The following is a 26204-nucleotide window of genomic DNA, read 5'->3' as shown; positions in this document are numbered from 1 at the left end:
TTGATTGGATGACTAGTGAGTTGATTATCCTAATTAGAGTAAGGAATTGGTAATGACTTCCAATCCTTATCTTATCATGCCATCCCTAGGAGAGAGGTACTCTTTACTACTTAATTAATTATTTCACATGTGTGCAAATTGAAAAAATAACACACAAAGATAAAGAGTAACCCACTAGCATAGACAGGCGTGGGTGTTTCGAGATTACTTCCAGTGCTAGACGGGGTGAAGACGGTTTGAGTCGACTTAGGCCACCAACTCCAAATTTGGTGTGTGAACCTAAGCAGTCGTGACGGTATTGTCCAACCGTTGTCATTCCTTAGTCTATTACAATCCAAGCTTTCTTGGATAATTAAAAAAAATTACAAGGAATCCTATACAAGAGTTTCTAAAAGAGAAAAATAAACCTAACTAAATATTAAAGGAAATTGAAAGAAAAGAAGAAGAAAAAAATGTTCACCTACAAGGAGTAAAATAGAAATGTTAGCAGAAATGATAGTAAACGGACTCAAAAATAGAATCTGACTTACCAAAATCTTGCTGACTTTGTCACATTTTATAGAAAATTTCGTTATACCCCAAATCAATATACTATAATAGTTAATCGGAGATCGGAGCAGAAAATTACAGTCAGTTTAAGTTCTGTTGTCTAGGGTGAAAAGACAAACGGGAATGATTTTTTTTTTCAATGTTTTTTCTTCTTTCTTCTCTCTTAAAACCACAAGAACACTTGAACTTATAGAAAGAAACTAAAAGAAGAAATAAAATAAAATAAAAATGAAAACAATAAATTTTAAATAAAAACTTATCACTACTATCTTTACCTTTCCCCAGTAGTGGCGCCAAAATTCTGATAAGACTATCATTGTTCTTCTCACCGGAGTTAATATTAATCTTACTTTTACCTTACTTGTCAGGCAAGTAGGGGATCGAACCTAAGAGAAAAGAGGAATAGAGTTAAGCTAAGAGGATAAACTTCAAATTAACTAAAAGGAATTAAAACTATTTTTCTTTGTATTTTTGAACTTATAAGAAGATGTAATATTGCTAGAAAATGAACTAAAGTAAATGATGTTACAAGCAAGTAAACTTATGAAATTAAAGCACCCTTGGAAGTGGATCTACCTAAAACATGTTGATGAGCAATTCCTAGTCTCTAGCCTTTTTATAACTCAATCGTAAGGACTTGGTGTTAGCTTCTTAGATCGAAAAGTTTTGCAAATGAAATCAAAAGAGGGAACATAAACAAAGTAGAATTCTTTGAAATTTTTTTACTATCAATTATCTAGTTTAAGCATACTTTATCTTGATCTAATCTAAGCATAAAATATTTATATTAAGAATAAAATGTGCAAGAAATCTTAAAGAGAACTCATAAGCATTTTAAATAAAAGAAATGCATGAAATTAGAAACAACAAAAGAACTTGCTCTAGACTTTTCCACTCTCCAATGAAGGGAAGCTTAGCCTAATGTCATTGCAAGAGAGAGAAGATAAGAGATGAAAGAACTTTTCTTCATTTAATGGAGAAACTTACAACTTCTTCTTCTTCTACTTCTTACAAGACTATTTAGCCAAAAGAAAATAACTGAAAGATAAAAATACAAAAAATAAGAGAATAGGCTAAGAGACTTAGATTAAAGGAGTCTTGGATAAAAGAACCAAGAGGGGACCCTTTCTCTAAACATTGGGCTCTATTAATAGAGAAAAATGTGTGTAGAAGAGTCTATAAGTAACCTCCACTTTTCTTTGTACAAAAAGACATAAGAGGAAAACATGAGTTAAGGATTAGGAAATTCCAAAGTGAGCCCAAATGCTTTTGCCTTGAGATTTTGATTCCAAAATGTTCATTTTCTGCACAAGAAACACACGTAATTATATTTATCTAATAAATGAATTTATTTATATATAATTAAACCTAATTAACATGCAACATGGTGTTTTGAGGCTTATCATGATTATTACCTTAATACGGAGAAATAGAGACAAAAATCAAAATAAATGTCCAAAAAAATGTGTGTATAATTGAGTGTTTCAAGACATTCCTCACTAAACCGATTGGGATGAGAAATTTCTCAAGTTTCTGTTGGAATCGATAGAAAATGTTGGATTAAGGTGATAAGGGTTTTGAGAATTAAAAAGAGCTTTTTACTAACGACACACCACCCCAAAAACAATGTATTTGTTGTTGTTGCCAACAGCACGCCTAAAAAACAAATTCTTTCGATTTTTTTAAAAGTCTTTCCTCATCACGCACAAAGTGAATCAACACACACAATACCGATTTTAAAAAATCTATTTTTTTTTAAACATTCATGGCTCATCATCCCAACCACAATCATTCCACCCTTAATTCATATGTTACTTTGAATCTTTCATTGTTATCGGAGTCAACAAAATAAAAAATCTAAAATAATAATAAAAAACTACTTATCCAAAAGACTTATCCAAAAGATTCTACTAATATGTCCTAAAAACTAAAATTAATTAAACTAAAAAAATAAATAAATTAAAACTAGGTCGATTTGGCAGTGCACCAATATTTGGGACTTTTCAAGTTTGATCATCAAAATATCACTAGTGGAGTCGCCACTGAAAGCACTCTCGATCCGCAGGTCACAAATCCACTTTTTAGGTTTAGGAGTCACCACCTAGTTATTATGGTCAAGAAAACGAATATTAACTCTAAATAAATAAAAACATTGATCTACAAAAAGAACTAGTTGTTATAGTCTATGCACCCAAGTTCTATGTGCTAAAAAGTAACTAGTTGAACCTAAATGTTAAGCGATAATTTTGCTACCACTTCATCCAATGTTATGATGTAATTTTTATTTATTTTTCATAGTTATTTCATCGTGTTGCAATTTTACACAATGTATGTTGAAACTATTGGTGTGTATTTTTTCAACATAGCCTAAGAACCATTCACTAAGGTTATGAGCACAATACATTTCATGGTACTTCAAACTTCATACAACATAATCACAATTAATATAACAGATACAATCGACACTACGACGGAGGTGAGTGGTGTATTATCTCAATGTAGGGGATATTGTGTTGGTAACAACAAGTTTGTAGAATCATTTTCAAGTGCTTCCAACTCATTTCATTTCTTTTTGTCAATTTCAATTTTTGTGTATTCATATTTATTTACTGAAATATTAAGGACAATATCACGTTTAAGTTTGGGGGTGTAAGGTCGGATTTTTACTTATTTTTCTTTCTTTTCCTATTTTTCAAAAGTAGCAAAATTTTGAAATAATTTTAAGAAAAATATTATTTTGACAACTTTCAATTGTATTATTTTCAAGATCTTAGCATATAGATATAATAAGCACTTGGTTAAAAAAATTTAGTCAGCCTTTGGTGAGAAGTTTTGATCTGGGGTCCCCATTGATGTTTCTATTAGGCAAATATTATAACAAAGTTACTTTAAGTTTTTAGTTACTTCCAATAACGTTATTAAGAGTCTAGGTTGAATTGAGTGAGATTTTACCTTTTTCTATCTTGAATATTAATAAAAATCAAGTCTGGTGAACTTTGACTTCCTTGTTCATTTGGTTGGTTGATTAGAAGAAAAATATCACTAGGTTGATTACATTTTGGGCAGCAACCATTGAATTAAACTGGATACCTTGAAAATGACTACCTATATTTCTTTAGTGTTAAAAAAAAATGACTACCTTGAAAATGACTCACCTGATAGAGTGACACATGGGTCCTTAGATGGATCCGACCTTTAATACTTCGTGTCATCACCCGATAGAGTGACACATGGGTCCTTAGAAGGATCCGACCTTTTAATGCTTCGTGTCACTCACCCGATAGAGTAACACACGGGTCCTTAGAAGGATCCGACCTTCTTGTGCTTCATGTCACTCACCCGATAGAGTGACACATGGGTAGCGTCTGTTTAGCTATTTCTATCTGGAAACGAGAAAATATAATAATTGATAGTGCATTACATAAAAAAATGAAAGAATTGGTAAAACATGTCTTCTATCTACCATTTTACTGAAAATACTTTTTTAGGTTAAAAACGTTCCATGGTGAACTGATTGAGTCCCCAGCCATCATTTTTAAGTAGTATGCTCCTGCCTGCCCGATTTTTTCAACTTGATACGGACCTTCCCAATTTTCTCCGAGTTTCCCGCTCTTATGTGACTGCGTATTCTGAAAGACTTTCCTTAACACGAGGTCCCCTAGTTTGAACGCTTTTCTACGCATTTTTCGATCATAAGACCTCTTCAGTTCCTGATGATATCTCCCGAGTCTTTCTGCTACCCTTTCCCTTGTCTCATCCATCCAATCTAAATTCCGAGCCAACAACTCTTTATTTACAATGTCGCTTGCAATGTGGGTCCGACTCATTGGTACCTGGATTTTGGTGGGGATCACTGCTTCCGTGCCGTAAGTCAGAGCGAATGGGGAGATTCCTGTCCCTCTCTATGCGGTAGTTCGATATGCCCAAAGTATACTATGTAATTCTTCTGCCCACAGGCTCTTCTTCTCATCTAGCCTCTTCTTAAGATTTTGCAGTATCATTTTATTAGAAGCTTCTGCTTGACCGTTTCCTTGAGGATACCGTGGAGACGAGTTTAATCCGCGAATCCCATACTCTTGGCAATAGGCGAGGACCCTGCTTTTGAACTGCCTGTCGTTATCAGTAATTATGGCGTAAGGAATCCCAAATCTTGTGATTATCTGCTCCCAAAGGAATTTCACCACTTCCTCTTCTCGGAATTTCACCATTTTGTAAAGTAGTCAGTCCCAACCAATAGGAATTTTCTTCTTCCCGAAGAACGGGGGAACGGCCCCATTATATCCAGCGCCCACATTGCGAAGGGCCAGGGGCTGCTGATCGAATGAAGTTCTTCCGCGGGTTGTCGTATAGTGGAGGCATGCCTTTGACACTTGTCACACTGTTGTGTATATTTTTTGGCATCTTCCTACATGTAAGGCCAATAATATCCTTGGGTTAGTGCTTTGTATGCTAGTGACTTTCCTCCCGAATGATTCCCGCATACCTGTAGACACCCTATTTTTGCATCCGCCTGATTAATCAAGTCGTCAACCCGATCGCAAAAGTTCCCAATGATGGATGTCTATTCCAATGCTTTATTTCGTTATCAGATATGTTTCAGAAATCCGGATGAGGTATTTCGAACTGATAAAACTTAGAAACCACGCTACGCTAGGAAAATACTACCCCAGAAACATAGAAATCATCATCCTGCAAACCAAAAAGAAGCTTCACGATAAAAATCACTAAAAATGACCAAATTACCAAAATACCCCTAACATCAAAACAACCTTAGAGCCTACATTACGCTTAGAAAAATCCGTTCAAATACATAAAACGTCAAATCGAAAGCAAATAAATCATTTCGCCAATTTTCACAAAATTTGACAAAATTACGAAAATACCCCTCATAAAATTCACGATCATTTCACACAAAAAATTTCATAAATGACAAAAACCAACATTCCCATTCAATTCCTTACGAAAAACTGATTTCAAAATATCCTGGAACATTGAAAAATAACTTAAAATGTAAAAAATCCTCTCCGAGGGCAAAATGGTAATTTCATAATTTTAATAATTAAAATTTTTGAAATTAATAAATAAATCATTAAATAATGTAACGTGAAACATTAATAAAATTAATTATAAAATTTAAACCAAAAAATTGATCAATCAGGCTTTCAAGAAAAATTGTTGATGGTTCGCAAGATATTTCTTTAATGACCCCTCCATTTGGGGGTCCAAAGAATCAAAATATAATAGAGGGGGGTTCTCCAAAAATTTAAAGTCAATCAAGCAAGACTAAAGTCAAGATATTAAAGTCAATCAAATAAGACTAAAGTCAAAATTAAAGTCAATTAAGTAAGACTAAAGTCAAGTATTAAAGTCAATCTCATAAGACTAAAGTAAAAAACCCTAAATCAAAACCCTAATCTAAACTAATCGAGTCAATCTCATAAGACTAAGGTCAAAACCTTAAATCGACACCCTAATCTAAACTAATCAAGTCAATCTCATAAGACTAAAGTCAAAACCCTAAATTAAAACCCTAAAGACTAAGTCAAAACCCTAATCAAACCCTAATGCTTCTAAAAACTTTATAAATAGGAGCCTCCACACCCTATTTTCGTATCAAAGAAAAAATCTTAGAAAAATAGGTGAAGAAGCCTCCACAACCTCCCCAAAACCCTAATTTTGGAGCCTAACGCCCCCTAACACCTCCCTACTAACACCCCTACTCCGATTTTACCCTAAAAAACACCCAAAAATCTTTCAAAAACATCCCAAAAATCCACAACAAATTCAAAGCACCCAGATCCAAGAAGGAGATACCTTACCTCGGAGATCAGGAATCAGATCCGGAGATAGAACGAAGTAAAGAATACGGTACAAGGAGCCATTTTCGCCAGATCTGAGGAATAACACTTTTGCAGATCGAAGGTAAGTTTTTTTTATTATTTTTTTAATCTAGGTTTGTCATTAGAGATGTAGATTTATTTGGGATAAGTAGAGACCGGCAATGGCCGGGTGGGGTTGGTGCCTAACACCTTCCAACCCCGTAACATGATCCCCGGATTCAGATTTTCTATAGTAGATTAGTTTTTATCCGTTTTAGAGTCAGTTTGGTTCCCAGACCATAATAACTAGGTGGCGACTCCCAAACCTCAATGGTCAAAAGCGGATCCGCGCACCCCGCGGATCAAGGGCGCTTTCAGTGGCGACTCCACTGGGGACTATTGAGGATCAAACTTGAAAACCCCAAGTATGGGAGTATTGCCAAGATGACCTAGTTTTTTTTTTTTTAGTTGATTTATTTTATTTATTTTTCTATTTATTTATTTTTTTTTCTTGATTGTAGATGATTTTGGGTATTGTATTTTTTTTTTTTCCAATTAAGGATCACTTTTTGATGACCCCTAAATAATGAAAGATTCAAATTGACATATGAAAATGATGGAATGATGAAGGTTGGGACAGTAATGTTAAAATATTTTTACAAACTATTCTAGTGAGAATTAAGTCTGGGAACCTTTTAATAAAACGTAGATCTCATCGAGCAGATTAATTTATAACTTGATTTCACTCAATTTCATTATCGGAAGCCTTAGATATCATCGATGCAAGTTCAATCTGTAAATCTGGAATTGTTGTTGAATGAAAGTTGGGACAACAATGTTAAAACTTTTTTACAAAACATTCTAGTGAGAATTAAGTCTGAGAACCTTTTAATAAAATGTAGATCTCATCGAGTAGATTAATTTAGAATTTGAGTTCACTCAATTTCATTATCGTAAGCCTTAGATGTCATCGATGCAAGTTCAATCTGTAAATCTGGAATTGTTGCTGAATGAAGGTTGGGACAGCAATGTTAAAACGTTTTCACAGAATATTCTAGTGCGAATTAAGTCTGGGAACCTTTAGTAAAACTTAGATCTCATCGAGTAGATTAATTTAGAACCTGATTTCACTCGATTTCGTTATCAGAAGCCTTAGATATCATCGATGCAAGTTCAATCTGTAAATCTGGAATTGTTTCTGAATGAAGGTTGGGACAGCAACGTTAAAACGTTTTTACAGAACATTCTGGTGAAAATTAAGTCTAGGTACCTATTAATAAAATGTAGATCTCATCGAGTAAATTAATTTAGAACTTGAGTTCACTCGATTTCTTTATCGGGAGCCTTAGATATCATCGATATAAGTTCGGATTATATTTTCCAAATTCACAGAAAATCTGAATTTATCTAATGTTAGTACAATTAATGTTCCTAAGAGTGAGCTCATCTCAACCATTGTCATTCTATCATCAATGTAACATCTATTGGAATCTCGATTTATTTTGGATCACCCAAAAGTAACCCTTGATTAGACCATAGACAACAAATTTGTGGGCCTTTTTAATGTTGGATTAGATTAATTATTATTTGTGTTATATGCCCATATAATGTGCCATGATCTCTACAGATATATTTGTGATGTGTTTGCTTTCATCTTAATTTCGATGTGATGGGTTTTTGTATTATTTTCTTAATCAATATTCATTTGATATCCATATGTGATGACATAATCTGACCCATGGGCCCATTTGTTTGAAAAAACCTCGGGCACACCCCACCCTGTTTCGCACACACCACATGCACGTTTACTGCTTTACTCACTTAAACGTCCCATTTAGCCAACGTGGCACTAGTGCATGGCCCGGTCTCTTCGGAGATGCGACGTCATTCATGAAACCCACAACTCCAGTCACGTACCTTAGGGTATATCAAACTGGGGCATCAATACCGTCTGATTTGGTGATTTTGAGAAGTATATTGATGCACCCAGGCTAGAGCGACCTGAGCCTTTAACCTATTGTAAGCCACACAGTCACATGTCCCGATTGCTAACGTAGTACTAGTACGTGGTCGGTCCCCTCATGGGATGCCAAACCATTTATAAAAGCTACAACTCTTGACTCGTACCCGTAGGTATAAAAGATAATCTAAGTATATCAATTGCACTTCTTGGTCAAAATCGGTGCCTAAGCAAGATCTTGCCCCGCTGTACCCTATTGTACGAGGGGGATAGACTACGTCTGTTCTAGACGAGAGGTATTTAAGTGGGCCCTTGCTCAGCATTGTGCGCCACCTCTCAACTGGAGATCAAACTGGCTGTTTTTGGCTTCAGAAAAGTGAATTGAGGTTTTAGATTATCACCTATACAGTATATCAAACCAAGTCACCACGTACCAAAAGGTATATAGGTGTGCTTGGGCAAGGGTGGCCAGATAAAAATGCATTGCACGTAGTAAGCTTAGAGTCTAGAAACCTTCCCTATAGGTCACGACTCGAACTTATCGTGGGTGTTCCCGGGTTGTTTATTGAATGAATGCCTGTTGCTTGATGAATGTATGTGAGTGATGTGAATGGTGAGATCAGAGTGCATGATTGTCCTCAAGGATCAAAATTTTATTTTTGAAAATTAAAATGGGTGCACCAACCCAATAAAGAACTCATTCTTTTACAATAATGACCCAGTCCATCCCGATCCAACAATCATGATGGACCGAGCCATTTAAATTGAAAATGCAAATCAAATTTTCAAAAGAAGACAAATAATTTACAGAAGGAAAATATCTTCCAGAAAAGATTGTTTTCCAAAAGAAATGTTCTCTAGAAGAAATGTTTTCCAAAAAAAAATATTTTCCAGAAAATATTTTCCATAAGAACAAGATTTTTCAAAAGAAAATTGATATTTTACATGGACCTTGGAAGAGTACTAAAATACCCTTTTGTGTCAAACCAGGATGTTAGCCTCCGGCGATAACCCAATCGATCAGTTAGTCAAAACAACCGTCGTAGGGATGCACCCTGTAGAGAAGATCAATTTTGGGAGATTCATGTTGAGGAGTGCTCTTTACTTCCATGAGTTTGAGATAGACTGGAACCTCTTACATGTTATGGCTAAGTGATGGAACCCCTATCTTCACATATTCCATATGGGGTATATGCATTTATGCCCTACTCACGAGGATTATTGCGGCATCATGAGGATATCCACTTCAGGACCTCTAGTCAGGCCCTCATTGAAGACCGGATATTCTGGTGAACTCGCCATAGGACTAAACATTTCCAAGGAAGAAGCCAAGGTCTTAGTGAATGACGGGAGATTGAACTTAGTACCTTTACGGGCCGTACGCTCCCGTATCGCTCCCCGCTCACCCTATCATGTAAAACCCGAAGCCTGGCGAGCCACTAGGGATTATCGATTATGCTTAGGAATCCTAGCCCAATACATACTGACCTCCAATAGTGATGGCCAAATTATCCCTGAATCCTTCATAGATATAGCCTCTCAACTCTCAAGGAAAGCCAACCCAGTACCTCTCATCCTAGCTGAAACCTTCTCAGGGTTAGATGCCATAAAAAATGGTGAGCGGGAAAGCTTCAAGGGAAGCCCCTACTTACTCTATATGTGGCTTTGTGACCGTCTCAAAGTCGTAGAGGTTCCTTCAAACCTCGAATAGGGGCCAGAACATTTTTCCAAGAGAAACCTGTTAGTGCGTCACAACTCAGTCAAAGCTTGGAGCAAATGGTTAGACTCTCGCCTCACCTGTCATATTGATTTTAAGTGCCCTTGGTGGATGACTGATTCCCCTGTTCTAGGAACCAAAGGATCCTACTATGTCCGTCTGATTGATTTAGAAGAAACATCTTTTTACCATCCTAATCTGATCCCAGAACAGTACGATGTACCTACAAAATTATCCTTACCTCAGCACAAAGCTTTCTTTTCCCCCGAGCCTTTGATTGAAAAGTTAGTACACCTCATTGAGAAAGCTTGGAACAAGCGCACCTTAGGGTATCCAGACGGACCAGCAGAATTCAAAGAGCCAGTTGTTAGAGCAAAGAGGGTCAAGCCTGACAGCAATCCTGATGACCATCAAGACAAAGCCAAGCATCCATGTAAAAATAGTTCAAATCAAATTTGTTGAAAGATGTTTTAATAAGAACATATTGTTTGTTAATCATTTTCAATAAAACTATATTTCTTTTTGAATAAATATCTCCTTTTCAAATAATCATTGAATAGATGAATTGTTTAATGGATTGGTGCAAAAAATTCAATAAAATCTCAAGGTTCATTTAAAATGTTATCAAGGGGGTGACACTGAAATTGGTTAAATTCACCTTCAAAGAGGTTTAAGGGTTATCATTGTGTCTAAGCTCAATCGTCCATCGTCTAGCTAGGGTTGTAAATCCGGTCAGTTAGAGTAAATGTCAATATCAAGTCAACAGTCAGAAATGACCTCAAAATTTCTCAACATCGCCCAGTTGTTCTTTGAAGATCATAGTGCTTCAATCCTACCGGTTATAAGCAATATCTCAGTCCTCAGTCCTAATCAAACTCGTGTGGGTACTTGTCTTGAGTTTTCATGAGTCATTTGGGTTAGCTCGAGTCCTTTTTTCCAGCAAGGTCATGTCTTCCTTAGATTGAGTCTACTCTTTCCTATTGAGTCAAGTTAGTTCATCGAGTCTATAGAGGTAGTTGCCCCATCTGAAATTGATCGGATAAAGGAAATTTTTGAATACCTCGAGCGCATTAACGAATTAACTAATAATTTGATAGATTTCGTTTCTGAACAAAAAGATAAGAGTCGGGCTCAACCTTTAATCAAGAAAAGAAAGGTCTTTGACCTCGAAACAAAAAATAATTCCTAAAGAGATTCAAATAGAAACCATCTTATCCCTAAAGGAACACGAAGGGATAATGAATTTACTCAGAAATTTCAAAAGACTTGTTCGTGTGATCATATGAGGGTACAAGCTTGGGTGTTGTTCAACACGGAATAGATACTCGTCTATATCAATGGAATTAAAGAAGATGTTATAAAATGTATCAGCACTATCCTTACTACATCTTGAGTTTCAAATCACATATTATCAGTCGATATGGGGGTACCTTTTGAACTGATCTCTGATAATGGGTCGTACTTCAAAGCATAATCATTACTCTATATTTAAAGTTGAAGATCAGGAAGCACAAATCATCCCCCTACCGTCCTCAGATCAATGGAACGGTTGAAGCAGTTAGTAAGAGTCTCAAGACTATCATCAGGAAAATGTGTCAATCACATCGAGATTGGTCAGAAAAATTATCATTCACGCTATGGACATATCGAACTTCAATTCGATCCTCTACTGGAGCTACTCTCTACTCCTTAGTGTATGGCATGGAAGCAGTCTTGCCAGTTGAAATGGAAATTTCGTCTCTCAGGGTCTTGTTAGAAAATCATTTGTTAGAAACAGATTGGGTTCGTCAGCAGTATTAAACTTGATCGAAGAAAACGAGTTAAAGCCTTGTACTATGTGCAAGCTTATCTAAGAAGAGTCACCCGTGCATTTGACAAAAAGGTCAAAGCTCATCATTTACAGGTCAAGGATTTAACTATCAGACTTCAAAGAAAATTGAACACTCCTCCTCGAATATAGGAGAAAGTCTGAACCCAATTGGAGAAATTCATTCATTAAGAAAATACTGTCTGGAAAAATCGTCAGACTTCAAGAAGTGAACTACTAGAGTCAACCAAACTTGACCGAATCAAATGGTACTACATTTAAGGAGGCCATCTTTGGCCGAATTAATTTTCCTGCTACCCAATTCATTATCTCCTTTCTCAGCCCTTTGCAGCCTTTTCAAAAAAAAAATGATGCATTTTTCTTTCTTAGCCCGATCACCTAACCTAGGGGAGGGAAAATTTGAACTACGTTTTGGTCTAATCCCAAAAATTTGGGGTACGTAGGCAACCTGAGAAGTTACTTCAGGCCCGACCACATCAAAATAAAAAAAATATATATAGATTCCCCAACAAAGGAAAAATCTAAAAAGAAAAAAATTCAAAAGAAAAAGAAATATCATCCAAAATGAGGAAGAAAGTTCAAGAAAAAATTTTAAATGAAATGCCACACAAGGGGCATTTGGGTTTTTGAGCCTCGAAATTCCTTTCTTTTTATGCCTAGTCCCAAGCCTACCTATAAAAGTTCTCCTAAGTACCATGTGAAAAAGTCAAGGAGGGTTGCGAAGCATGATCAGACAGTAATTCTAGAACTTCAGAGGAGAAGAAAAAGATAAAAAAAAATGAAGAAGCCTGCTAAGTTGAAAATCCGGAAAGGGCGACTTAGGCAAAAATTAAGGCAAGCTCGCAAGGTTGAAAATCTGAAAGGACATTTTGGCAACAATCAGAGTAAAGGAAAAAAGAAAGAGCTCGCTAGATCGAAAACCTGAAAAGGCGATCTAGGCAAAAGTTAGAGCAAGCTCGATAGATTGAAAATCTGAAAAGGCGATCTAGGCAAAAATTAGAGCGACAAAGAAAAACAGAAGAAAATCCCAAGTTGAGAGCGGTTCGAGCTGAAACATCAGAAGTCCGAATAATCAAGTTCAATACTCAACTTAAATCAGGCATAGATTCAGAAGCCACAAATATCTTATCTACGATCGATCTGAAAATTCTTACTTCCCCAAGTGAACCAATGGAGAGAAGGGTGAATTCTAGGATGAGTCTCAAAAGGAAATATTTTGTTCTCTTGAGCCTGACTCAAAATCTTCAAATAAAATTAATCAAAATTAAAAGTTGGATATTTATTGCGCTTGTGGTAATCAAATATTTCAAACCTTCATACAAGGAGCATTTTTCTTTTTCCTCTAAATTATGTAATTTCCCTCCTTATACCAGGGGCATTTTTTAATGATGTGTTCAATTATTTTCAATGCCATCTTTATTGTCAAACTAGGGACATTTTGTTTTGGGAGCAATGTTAATCCTAAAAACCTCAAACTTAAGGTTACCCTTTTGATAACAGTTCTTCAAAAAACTCTTGAGGTTCAAAGAAATAAAAACTCAGGTTTAAATTCATAAAACTTGTGGATAAATCCTTGAGGTTCAAACAAAAGCACTTCGGATCTCACATTTGACTGTGTCCAGAGATCAACTAATATGGTATTCCAGATCCAATCATTCCTGGATTCGATCATTTCTCTTCCAGATTCAGTATCTTCCAGATTTATTCAATTCACTCTGATCAGTCTTTTTCCAAATTCATTCATTCTTTCCCAAAAGTCCTTCATTCCTTCGCCAATTTTGCTCAGTTGCCGCCAAGGATTATCTTGGATTTTACTCAGTTGCCGCCAAGGGTTAACTTGGATTTTGCTCAGTTTCCGCCAAGGGTTATCTTGGATTTTGCTCAGTTGCCGCCAAGGATTATCTTGGATTTTGCTCAGTTGCCGCCAAGGGTTAACTTGGATTTTGCTCAGTTGCCGTCAAGGGTTATCTGGGATTTTACTCAGTTTCCGCCAAGGGTTATCTTGGATTTTGCTCAGTTGCCGCCAAGGGTTAACTTGGATTTTGCTCAGTTTTCGCCAAAGGTTATCTTGGATTTTTCTCAGTTGCCGCCAAGGGTTATCTTGGATTTTGCTCAGTTTCCGTCAAGGGTTATCTTGGATTTTGCTCAGTTGCCGTCAAGGGTTATCTTAGATTTTACTCAGTTTCCGCCAAGGATTTTCTTGGAATTATGCTCAGATACCGCCGAGCGTTTTCTCGGAACTTTGCTCAGATGCCGCCAAGGGTTTTCTTGAAATTATACTCAGATGCCGCCAAGGGTTTTCTTGGAATTATGCTCAGATGCCGCCGAGGGTTTTCTCGGAACTATGCTCAGATGCCACCAAGGATTTTTTTGGAATTATGCTCAGATACCGCCGAGGGTTTTCTCAGAACTATGCTCAGATGTCGCCAAGGGTTTTCTTAGAATTATGCTCAGATGCCGCCAAGGGTTTTCTTAGAATTATGCTCAGATGCCGCCGAGGGTTTTCTCGGAACTATGCTCAGATGCTGCCAAGGGTTTTCTTGGAATTATGCTCAGATACCGCCGAGGGTTTTCTCGGAACTATGCTCAGATGCCGCCAAGGGTTTTCTTGGAATTATGCTCAGATGCCGCCAAGGGTTTTCTTAGAATTATGCTCAGATGCCGCCGAGGGTTTTCTCGGAACTATGCTTAGATGCCGCCAAGGGTTTTCTTAAAATTATGCTCAGATACCGCCGAGGGTTTTCTCGGAACTATGCTCAGATGCCGCCAAGGATTTTCTTGGAATTATGCTCAGATGCCGCCGAGGGTTTTCTCGGAACTATGCTCAGATGCCGCCAAGGGTTTTCTTGGAATTATGCTCAGATACCGCCGAGGGTTTTCTCGGAACTATGCTCAGATGCCGCCAAGGGTTTTCTTGGAATTATGCTCAGATGCCGCCGAGGGTTTTCTAGGAACTATGCTCAGATGCCGCCAAGGGTTTTCTTGGAATTTTGCTCAGATACCGCCGAGGGTTTTCTTGGAATTATGCTCAGATGCCGCCAAGGGTTTTCTTGGAATTATGCTCAGATACCACCGAGGGTTTTCTCAGAATTATGCTCAGATACCGCCGAGGGTTTTCTCGGAACTATGCTCAGATGCCGCCAAGGGTTTTCTTGGACTTATGCTCAGATGCCGCCAAGGGTTTTCTTGGAATTATGCTCAGATGCCACCGAGGGTTTTCTCGAAACTATGCTTAGATGCCGCCAAGGATTTTCTTGGAATTATGCTCAGATACCGCCGAGGGTTTTCTCGGAACTATGCTCAGATGCCGCCAAGGGTTTTCTTGGAATTATGCTCAGATACCGCCAAGGGTTTTCTTGGAATTATGCTCAGATGCCGCCGAGGGTTTTCTCGGAATTATGCTCAGATGCGGCCAAGGGTTTTCTTGGAATTATGCTCAGATGCCGCCGAGGGTTTTCTCGGAACTATTCTCAGATGCCGCCAAGGGTTTTCTTGGAACTATGCCCAGATGCCGCCAAGGGTTTTCTTGGAACTATGCTCAGTTACTGCCGAGGGTTTTCTCGGAATTATGCTTAGATGCCACCAAGGGTTTTCTTGGAATTTTACTCAGTTTATATTTACTTCATGCTCAGATTTGACTCATTTCCAACTCAAACTCTTTGAAATCTATCTCAGATTTTGAGCCCACACACTTGCATAGTTGTTACATCAGTCAAGGAGAATTTTTTAAAAATTCAAGGATCTGACACTGCCAGTGAGAGCTCGCGCTCAAGGACCTGACATTTTTCTAGTTCGAAAAGAGTTTTACGCTCAATGATTCGAATACCCCGACGAATTGTTAAATCAGGCTGCAAAATGAACTGTTACTAGTTTTGGCATTCGGATATCGCACTATCTACCAAAATAGATTTGCTATCGAGTTTGCTTCAACCCTCTGCCAAAGAGGGGCATCTGTAGACATCCCTTTTTTGTATCCGCCTGATTAATCAAGTCGTCAACCCGATCGCAAAGGTTCCCAATGATGGATGTCTATTCTAATGCTTTATTTCGTTACCAGATATGTTTCAGAAATCCGGATGAGGTATTTCGAACTGACAAAACTTAGAAACCACGCTACGCTAGGAAAATACTACCCCAGAAACATAGAAATCATCATCCTGCAAATCAAAAAGAAGCTTCACGATAAAAATCACTAAAAATGACCAAATTATCAAAATACCCCTAACATCAAAACAACCTTAGAGCCTACATTACGATTAGGAAAATCCGTTCAAATACATAAAACGTCAAATCGAAAGCAAATAAATCATTTCACTAATTTTCACAAAATTTGACAAAATTAAGAAAATACCCCTCATAAAATTCACGACCATTTCACACAAAAATTTCATAAATGACAAAAACCAACATTCCCATTGAATTCCTTACGAAAAACTGATTTCAAAATATCCTGGAACATTGAAAAAAGACTTAAAACGTAAAAAATCCTCTCCGAGGGCAAAATGGTAATTTCATAATTTTAATAATTAAAATTTTAGAAATTAATAAATAAATCATTAAATAATGTAAAGTGAAACATTAATAAAATTAATTATAAAATTTAAACCAAAAAATTGATCAATCAGGCTTTCAAGAAAAATTGTTGATGGTTCGCAAGATATTTCTTTAATGACCCCTCCATTTAGGGGTCCAAAGAATCAAAAATATAATAGAGGGGGGTTCTCCAAAAATTTAAAGTCAATCAAGCAAGACTAAAGTCAAGATATTAAAGTCAATCAAATAAGACTAAAGTCAAAATTAAAGTCAATTAAGTAAGACTAAAGTCAAGTATTAAAGTCAATCTCATAAGACTAAAGTCAAAACCCTAAATCAAAACCCTAATCTAAACTAATCGAGTCAATCTCATAAGACTAAGGTCAAAACCCTAATCTAAACTAATCAAGTCAATCTCATAAGACTAAAGTCAAAACCCTAAATTAAAACGCTAAAGACTAAGTCAAAACCCTAATTGAAACCTAATCAAACCCTAATGCTTCTAAAAACTTTATAAATAGGAGCCTCCACACCCTATTTTCGTATCAAAGAAAAAACCCTAGAAAAAGTAGGTGAAGAAGCCTCCACAACCTCCCCAAAACCCTAATTTTGGAGCCCTAACTCCTTTCCTAACACCCCTACTCCGATTTTAGCCTAAAAAACACCCAAAAACCTCTTAAAAACATCCCAAAAATCCACAACAAATTCAAAGCACCCAGATCCAAGAAGGAGATACCTTACCTCGGAGATCAGGAATCAGATCCGGAGATAGAACGAAGTAAGGAATACGGTACAAGGAGCCGTTTTCGCCAGATCTGAGGGAATAACACTTTTGCAGATCGAAGGTAAGTTTTTTTATTATTATTTTTTTAATCTAGGTTTGTCATTAGCGATGTAGATTTATTTGGGATAAGTAGAGACCGGCAATGGCCGGGCGGGGTTGGTGCCTAACACCTTCCAACCCCGTAACATGATCCCCGGATTCAGATTTTCTATAGTAGATTAGTTTTTATCCGTTTTAGAGTCAGTTTGATTCCTAGACCATAATAACTAAGTGGCGACTCCCAAACCTCAAGGGTCAAAAGCGGATCTGCTCACCCCGCGGATCGAGGGCGCTTTCAGTACCCCTTCGTGCAACTCAGCTAGGATCAGACGCGCTTCCTTTTGGTTTAAACATCTCAAGTGTGGTCCTTTATATGACATTCGGTAGATCTCTCATTTTATGAGCACAAATCGCCCAGCTTTCCTCTTTAGTTTCCAAGCCACTTTCTTTTCTGTGGGCCCTTCCCCTGTCTTTAGAAAGTTTACAATCTCGTCCATCCAACTTGAATGTGAACTAATTGACATACAATATGTTCTTCCTTTTAGGTCGATACTTGCCTCGACTTGGAATTCTATAGGGATCGTTCGGACTTCGGAATCTCGGAGCATAGATGCAATATATGCCAAGGAATCGGCATGTCGATTGTCGTCCCTGAATATCCTAGAAATTTTTATTTTTTTGAATCTGGCTATTTTTATCTTGACTACCTCCACATACTTCGCCATCCTATCATCTTTTACTTGGAATGTCCCTCCGCACTGTTCAACTACGAGTTGGGAATTCGAGTAAACTTGCAGCTCTTCAATATTTAGGTCCCTGGCCATTTGTAATCCGTCGAGAGCTGCTTCGTATTCTGCTTCGTTGTTTGACGCTCTGAATCCTAATTTTATTATTTTCTCCAGTCGATCATTACTGGGAGTAACCAATACCATGCCTACTCTTGAGCCATGAAAGTTTGTTGATCCGTCTACGAATAATCTCCACCTTGTTTCCTTGCTCATTGGGTCAGGTACATATTCTTCGGGTGGATCTGCTTCTTCTTCTTCTTCCCAGTACAGATCTTCTACAGAAAAGTCCGTGAGAAAGTCAGCAACCACCTATCCCTTCTGAGCATTTCGCGGTTCGAAAATGAGATCGAATTCTCCTAATGTGACGGCCCATTTAGTTATCCTTCTGGATTTTTTGGCTTTATGCAATACTTCTCGAATTGGATAATCCGTGATTACTCTGACCCAATGAGCCTGAAAGTATGGCCTGAGCTTCTGTGCTGAGTAGACCAACGCGAGACCAATCTTCTCTGTTCGACTGTATGTTTCCTCCGAAGGCCCTAATGTCTTAATCACAAAATAAATTGGTAATTCTTTTTTTCCTTCTGTTCTGAAAGTATGGAGCTTATTGCTGTTGGCGTAGCGGCAAAATACATACCCAAGATTTCGCCATCTTCTGGTTTGCTTAGAACAGGGGGCGATCAAGGTATTCCTTTAAATTTTGGAATGTTCTCTCGCATTCTTCCGACCATACGAACCCCGTTCCTTTCTTGAGCAGTGAAAATAAGGGTTTACATTTATCTGATGATCTTGACACGAATCTACTAAGCGCGGCTATCCTCTCTGCCAGTTTCTGCACCTGCTTGACGTTAGTTGATGAAGTCATCTCTTTCAGCACCCTTATTTGATCTGGGTTGGCCTCAATCCCTCTTCTCGTAACCATGTATCCTAGGAACTTCCCGGAAGACACCCCAAACCTGCATTTCTTTGGGTTGAGACGCATTTTGTACTTTCTTAGGCGGACGAACATGTCCTCCAAATGATACATATGGTCCCCCACTCGGTTGCTTTTCACCAGCATATCATCAATGTAAACTTCCATAGTGTCCCCGAGTTTATCTTCGAATATCTGTGTGACCAGCCTTTGATATGTAGTCCCGACATTTTTCAGCCCGAATGGCATTACCTTATAATAGAATAAACCTTGCTCGGTGATAAAGGACGTTTTCTCCTGATCTTCAAAGGCTAATGGGATTTGATTATATCCGGAGTACCCGTCCATGAACGAGAGTCTCTCGTGTCCCGCTGTAGCGTCTACCAATCGATCGATCCTTTGGAGAGGAAATCCATCCTTCGGGCATGCTTGATTCAGGTTAGTGAAGTCAATGAACACTCTAACTCGGCCATCTTTCTTGGGTACCGCTACTATGTTTGCGATCCATGAGGGAAACTGTACTTCCCTAATGAATTCGGCCTTTAGAAGCTTCGTTATTTCTTCATTCACAGCTTGTCTCAGCTTCGGCGTTAATCTCCGTGGTTTCTGCTGAAATGGTCGGGCATTCGAATCTACATGTAACTGGTGGCATGCCACCCATGGGTCGATCCCGGGCATATCCTCTAATGACCAAGCAAACACGTCTTTATTCTTTCTCAAGAACTCAATCAAGTTATCTATTTCCTTCTTCTCCATTTTTGTCCCTACGTAGGTCAGATGTGTTCCTTCTTCTCCCAAGTCGACCTCCATTAGTTGTTCTACCATGGATACTCGATTAGCTTGCTGCGATTTCTATAATTGTTATAGCTCTTCTGGGTCAGTTGTATTGTTTTTCACTTGTTCGATCTTCTGACGATGTTCTTTCTTTCTCCCATTTCTTATTGCGCAGGTAAAGCATTGTCGAGCTATTGTCTGATCTCCTCGCACCTCCATGGGCCCTTGAGGGGTCGGGAAATGCAAGACTTGGTGGAACGTGGACGGTATTGCTTGCATTGAATGAATCCATCTTCGTCCGAGGATGGCGTTATACGCCGAGTCAGAGTTTACTATGACGAATGTGGTCATGACGACTTTTGGTCCGGCAGACACGGGCAAAATAATTTCTCCTGCAAATCTAACGAGACTTCCATTAAATCCGTAGATACTAAACTCGGACTGCTCCATTCCTCCGAGCACACCCATTTGTTCTGCTACTGACAAAAATAGAATATCTACTGCACTCCCTTCATTGATTAGTATCCTTTTTAGGTCGATCGGACCAACTTCCAAGGTAACCACCTATGCGTCATTATGAGGGCTTAACACTCCTTCCAAATCTTCGGGAGTGAATACCATTGCCTTGTTTCCCCATACTAACTCTAGTACCTATGCCACCCTGATTCCTTCCGCTACCTGATACACTTCTCGTTCGTGCTATGCTTTCTTGATTTTTGAGTGGGCCTGTTCTTTCGACGATCTATCTGTTTTCAATTCTACCACAATCGTATTTACTACCATTCGAATATTCTCATTCTGAGTCGGGATTTTTCGAGGGGGAGGGGGTGGCAAGTCTTGCTTCCTCGGTTCTTTACCTGCCACGTATCTTTCGAGCTTCCCTTCATCGATCATATCTTGGATAACGTGCCTTAGCTTCCAACAAGTATCGGTCAGATGATCTTCTGCCTTGTGATATTCGCAGTAAGGCATTCTTGGTCTTCCCCGATAATTCTAAGGCGCTGGCCTGAAGTTGGGATCTTGTCGAATGTGCCTCAATATATCCAAAGGCCTTACCTTTAGAGGGGTCAGGACTCATTTTGAATTCCACGAACTTCGACTTGAATGCTCCCGTGTTTTCTTTTTTTCGGGCCCCATATCTTCTTCGCTCCTCCTTTTCTCCTGGCCTACACTTCTTGGTGATGCTGTTTTGGACAATACCAGAGATTCTCTGGATCTGGTTTTCAATGTTTCTTCTAAGGTAATGAATTTCTCAGCTATCACGTAGAGGTCTTCCATTCTCTCTGGGGTGTTTGTTACCAGTTCTTCATGCAATCTGGTCCCCGGTATTATCGCGTTCACATATGCTTGAACGACCATTCCATCTTTTGGATTTTCCACCGAAAGAAGTTGACTCCTGAACCGAGCCGTGAAATCACGAACACTTTCCTTTTCTTCCTGCCGTAGATAAAACAAGACATTGACTTTGACTTTCCTTCGTCTATTATGAATGTATTGTGCCACAAACATCTCCTTTAGTTGCTGGAAGCTTCCGATCGTCCCGGACGGGAGTCCTTGAAACCATGAGAGTGCCCCCGATCTGAGTATCGAAGGGAATAATTTACAGATCAAAGCATCATCTCCTTCATGTAGGACTATCATGTTCTGTAATGCATAACATGTTCCACCGGATCTTTCGTCCCATCAAATGAATCGAACTTTGGCATGTGAAACTTCCTTGGTGGTACAACGTTTCTAATCGTGACAGAAAATGGAGAGGTCCTTAGATCCCTGACGGCCGATTGAGCGAGTTTTCCCACCTGTCCTCTCTTCACCGCATCTTCCTCTTTGCGCTTGAGCATCTCCTCCACCTCTTTGATGGTAAGTAGGTTTGGAAATGCATCTTGTTCTGTGAATACATGATCCCTTCCGCTTCTTGCCTCATGTCTATGATCGTGGTCCCCGGAATACTGGCCTCCGTCTTTGTCCGATCCTTCATGATTTCCTGATTCCTCTTCCCTTTGTTGCCTCAGATGTTCATTCTCCCTTTTTAGTTTTCGTATCTCCTCTGCTTGATGATCCAAGTTCCGCTGTAGCTCTTCTCTGATCTGCGCCAGTAACTGTTGGACGTCTGGTGCTATTAAGTTATCCTGATCTCCCTGGCCGCGTCTCTCCTCAATTGCTCCCAGCATTGCATTTAGCTCAACATCTCTTGCAGTTCCCACGACATTCTCTCTGGCTGCCGTTCTTCTCCCGGTGTTTCTGGTGTTGGCCATGTGTTTGTCGCGTTTCTGCTTTTCGCTCCCACGGACAGCGCCAAATTATAGTCCCCCGATCTGCGCTGAAAAAGAAATCTCGAATGTACTTTCGCTAGTCCTTAATCTGAAGATGGGACTTTACGAATTACGCTCCCCGATCTTCCCTGGAAAAAAAAAGCCTCCGATGCCAAAGTTAAATTATGTAAAAAGATATTTTATATTCACTCCACTCTCCGATTTTTCCTTTATTTTTTCCTCCCTCCTCATTGTATGCTGCCTCCCCTCTTTATAGAGCCTCATCCCTTCTATTTCTCCTCGTCTTTTGTATCAATCTTTCTTCTTTTGAAAAATTAAACGCTCGATCCCTTAAAGTTAGGATCTGTGATTTCTTTCTTTGAAGAATTTAACGCTCAATCCCTTAAAGTTAGGATATGAGATCTCGCATTCAAAAATCCCGTGATTCTAGGGATCACCACACCCTATCCTCCCACGTGGTTATTATCCTTTTTTGTCTATCCCGACTTATCATGGATCGGGAGTATGTGTACCCAAACCTCTAGTGCGTTTCCGACTTACAAGGCATTCTCTTATTAGTAGGGTTTTTACTCCTCCACAGTCATTATTAACCATGGTTAATGGCAACCACACTGGGGGTTCTGACTGGGGCAGCTAGGTTTGCGATGGGGTTAAGAAGGACTAATTGCAGCCATGTGAGAGTGAGAGACGTAACGTGTGTGAAAGGAGGAAGTGTGTTTTGTTGCACACGTGCGGCGTTGACAAGATTGGAAACATTGCGTGGGCAGTGCACGAGGTCTAGAAAGGAAGGGATACGTACTCTGTTATGTAACAAGGAAACAAACAAGGCAACAAAGTTTCTGCATCATTTAAGGTAATTGAAAAGGCATAAAAGATTGTTGGGTGTAGCTATGGACATCAAATTTGATGTGCATAAAACCCTTGGTTGGAGCTTGAGAAGGTTGGGTTGAGTTCGGTGCTTGGTCTATACCTCATTATTGATATATGGGACCCCTTCCCCTTCTTGAATGAAAAATAATTGGGTAAAGAATAATAAGTAAATTGTCAAAAAAAATAAACTGGGGGTTGTTGGATGCCTTAAATGCACACCGATTTTATTGAGATCACGTATGGGTCATGATATAAAAAGTAGAGAGTTGGCATGAAATTTAATGTTCGTTGAGACCCAATTGAGCTAACAAGTCTAATTAATTAGTCGATGACTCAATTAAGTCATGAGAGGTCAATTTGACCTGATTTGTAATTTGGTGACTCAATCGAGTTAAGTAAAAATAAGGGGGGCTTAACCCAAACCCAACTTGGTGAGCCAAGTTACTGAATTATCGTCTTGACAAAGTCAACCAATACACTCTGTCAAGCAACTACATTGCTCGAGGGGCTCGGGTTATACCCATAATTAAGGATTCTACGGGACCCTATTTATTACATGAATTAACTCGACAAAAAAGTGACATGGGAGCTAAGTGCAAGTTCGAATCAAGAGTCAAACTTTACAACTTTGGTCGAGTAAAATGATATAATTTGAGGCTTAATCCGAATTTTACTTACCAAGTGGTATAAGTAGGGGTTCATCAGACTAATTTGCTAATGTGCAACCGATCTTGACTTATTGATCTCAAATCGACGAGTCGAGTGAGTTTGACTTATGTGATTTTAGGTAAAGACACAAATCGATAACATTGGATTGTTACTACATTGATTTTTGTTACAATTGTTTTATTTCTATTACTTAAAGAGATGCAAGATGCAGAGGAACCTGACAAACACCTAACTCATATAGGGAGTCCGGTCCACATCCTAAGTTGATTGTGCGGGATCACTTAGCATCACACTCGACTCATATGATGAGTCTTGTCCACATCCTAAGTCATTCGTGCAGGATCACTTAGTGCAAAACCTGACCATATGAGATCAGTTTAAACTCGAAAGCCTTAATTTGTATAGAGAGCAAAGCCTGATCGTTTGGGGTTGGAAAGCCTTGGCTCGTTGGGAGGGCCAAGCCCGGCCGTGTGGGGTTAGCAAGCTTTGGCTCGTTGGGGGAGTCATGCTCGACCGTGTGGGGTTGGCAAGTCTTGGCTCGTTGGGAGAGTAGAGCCCAACCGTTTGAGGTTGTTGGGAGAGCCAAGCCCAACCATTTAGGATTGGAAAACCTTGGCTCGTTGGGGTAGCCAAGTTCGACTGTGTGGAGTTGGCAAAGTCTTGGTTTATTGGGAAAGCCAAACTCAACCGTATGGGGTTGGCAAGCCTTGACTCGTTGGGGGAGACAAGCACGGTCATTTAGGGTTGGCAAACCTTCACTCATTGGGGGAACCAAGCTCGACCATTTAGGGGGTTTGAAAAGCATTGGCTTGTTACGGGCGTCAAGTTCGACCATAAGGGGTCGGCACACATTGAAAGTCTTGGCGCGTAAAGGGATCTAAGCCTGAACATTGGAGGTCAGTTCTTCGTTAATAAAAACTTAGTTCAAGATAACCAAGCTCGACCAATGAAGATCAAGCTAATTCGTCATTGTTTTTAATATTGATTGGTTCATAAGGGAGCCAAATCTAATCATTAGGGGTGGGTTTAATTGAGTTTTGTTCCAAGACCAACCATAGGAGATTATAACTATTAGCTTAAGTGTTTTGACTCATTATAGCATCAAACCTGGTTGATAAAGAGGAAATGACAAAAAAAAAAGGGGAAATAGACAATGTATTTGTGAAAAATACTTCGAGGCATGTAACAAAATTAGTGATTTAAATAAATCGAGGTAATTATAATCGCCATACTTTTGAAAGTAAAACAAACAGATGATGCATGGCATGGACATTAACTAAATAGATCTTAGACCTCAAAATAAGAATTTATAAGGTGTGCGGCCACATGTCACATGGTACCGTTCATTTGTTCTCAGGCGCTTGGAAAGTCCAAACCCCCGAGAGGGGGTATTGTGGAAGATATTTCTTGTTAGGTACCAAGGGGCCACACATGGAACTTAGGGATTCAAGTTTGGTATGGAGATACGAGGGTAAGCTTGACTCATGGCTATTAAAGAGTCTTAAAAGAGTTCATCGCTAGTGCATCAAAGGGGAAAAAGTGGTGCCTTGGAGTTGTTTTTAAACTAGTTTTTTATTTTTTATTTTTGTGTGTGTTATGCCAGTGTCCATCGTGACTGAGATAACTTGAATGAGTTTTCACGTCGATCACAAATCAACCGTGGGTTCGGATCTTAGTTGGAGTAAATTAGGGATTAGATCAAAAGGGGTTAAAATTCTGATTAAGAAAAGTCCCAAAAAATGATGAATGTATGGGAACTATATATTTACTAGATACATTCCAAATCACCAAGGAAGATTGACCTTTTAAATCTAATAAAAGTCAAATCAATAATAGGATCTAAAGGGATCCTAAGATTTCATCTCTATAAATTGATGGATAGAGGTACCAAAAGGTATGAGTTATTCTCCCCCCTCTAGATTTTGCACTATTTTTATACTAAAATTTTGACTTGAGCGTCGAAGAGGTGTTGTTGCAGGCACACTTAAGGGCACGAGGAGAGGAGATCGCGAGGTATCGTCATAAATCTCAAGGTAATGCAAGTTTTTACAATTACAGAATCCTTTCTCATAATAAATACTTTCTAATCTGATCTAAGAATATGACAAAGATAAGAATCCCAAGATCGTATAAGATCCTTTGTTAGGATTCACTTGGATTCTCTTACTATTTTCATGTTCTTTCCTTAACGTAAGGATCACTCAGCCAAGTGATCTGACATTGCCAGGTGTCACTTTTGCTGAGTCCTTTTAAGTACTCAAAGGAGTTGACACGTGGGGTCTCAATCGGCCTAATCTACTCACCAACTATGTGAATTTTCCAATTTTAAAAATACAACACGTGTCCAAACGGACTCAATCTTTTGATGTGTTAGTGGCCACATGAAAGCTTATCGTCAATTCATGTCACCAAACATACGCACCGACGGTGTGTAATATTACAGTTCTCATGAATTGCGACCTTGGTTCCTTTGCATGAATTTTTTTTTTTTTTTTGTGGGGGTAGAGTGGTGAGTTGGTACAAGGGGATTGAAATGATTCAAAAACTAATTGCTAAGATTACAAAGTTGATATTTCATTATGGGATGTTTAAACGAAGCACAAAAGTTACCTGAAAATGTTTCTATTTGTTATCTGCTTAGACGTTACGTATAAAAGTGCAATTGGGTGTCGTCCAAATGAGTGCTAG

The 26204-nt window shown here is 38.7% G+C and overlaps 2 protein-coding genes across 2 annotated transcripts; both read right to left on the bottom strand.

The window, feature by feature from the left end:
* Positions 1-17621: 17621 nt before the first annotated feature.
* Positions 17622-19755, bottom strand: LOC147386549 (uncharacterized). Its single transcript, XM_086424573.1, has 2 exons — positions 18792-19755; positions 17622-18289 (listed from the first exon to the last, which is right to left on the bottom strand). The coding sequence occupies exons 1-2, from the start codon at positions 19753-19755 to the stop codon at positions 17622-17624; spliced, it is 1632 nt and encodes a 543-aa protein (XP_086280699.1).
* A 36-nt stretch (positions 19756-19791) lies between these two features.
* Positions 19792-21345, bottom strand: LOC147386548 (uncharacterized). The gene is made up of 3 exons (XM_086424572.1): positions 21004-21345; positions 20615-20920; positions 19792-20268 (listed from the first exon to the last, which is right to left on the bottom strand). Exons 1-3 carry the CDS (start codon positions 21343-21345, stop codon positions 19792-19794), a joined length of 1125 nt encoding a protein of 374 aa, XP_086280698.1.
* Between the last annotated feature and the right edge of the window lie 4859 nt (positions 21346-26204).

Source organism: Akebia trifoliata, chromosome 14, assembly GCF_017979445.1.
Source record: "Akebia trifoliata isolate Shusen 1 chromosome 14, ASM1797944v1, whole genome shotgun sequence".
In the NCBI taxonomy this organism is placed as follows: domain Eukaryota; kingdom Viridiplantae; phylum Streptophyta; class Magnoliopsida; order Ranunculales; family Lardizabalaceae; genus Akebia; species Akebia trifoliata.
The sequence above is the reverse complement of the archived record's forward strand: the minus strand, read 5'-3'. Positions and strand labels throughout refer to the sequence as shown.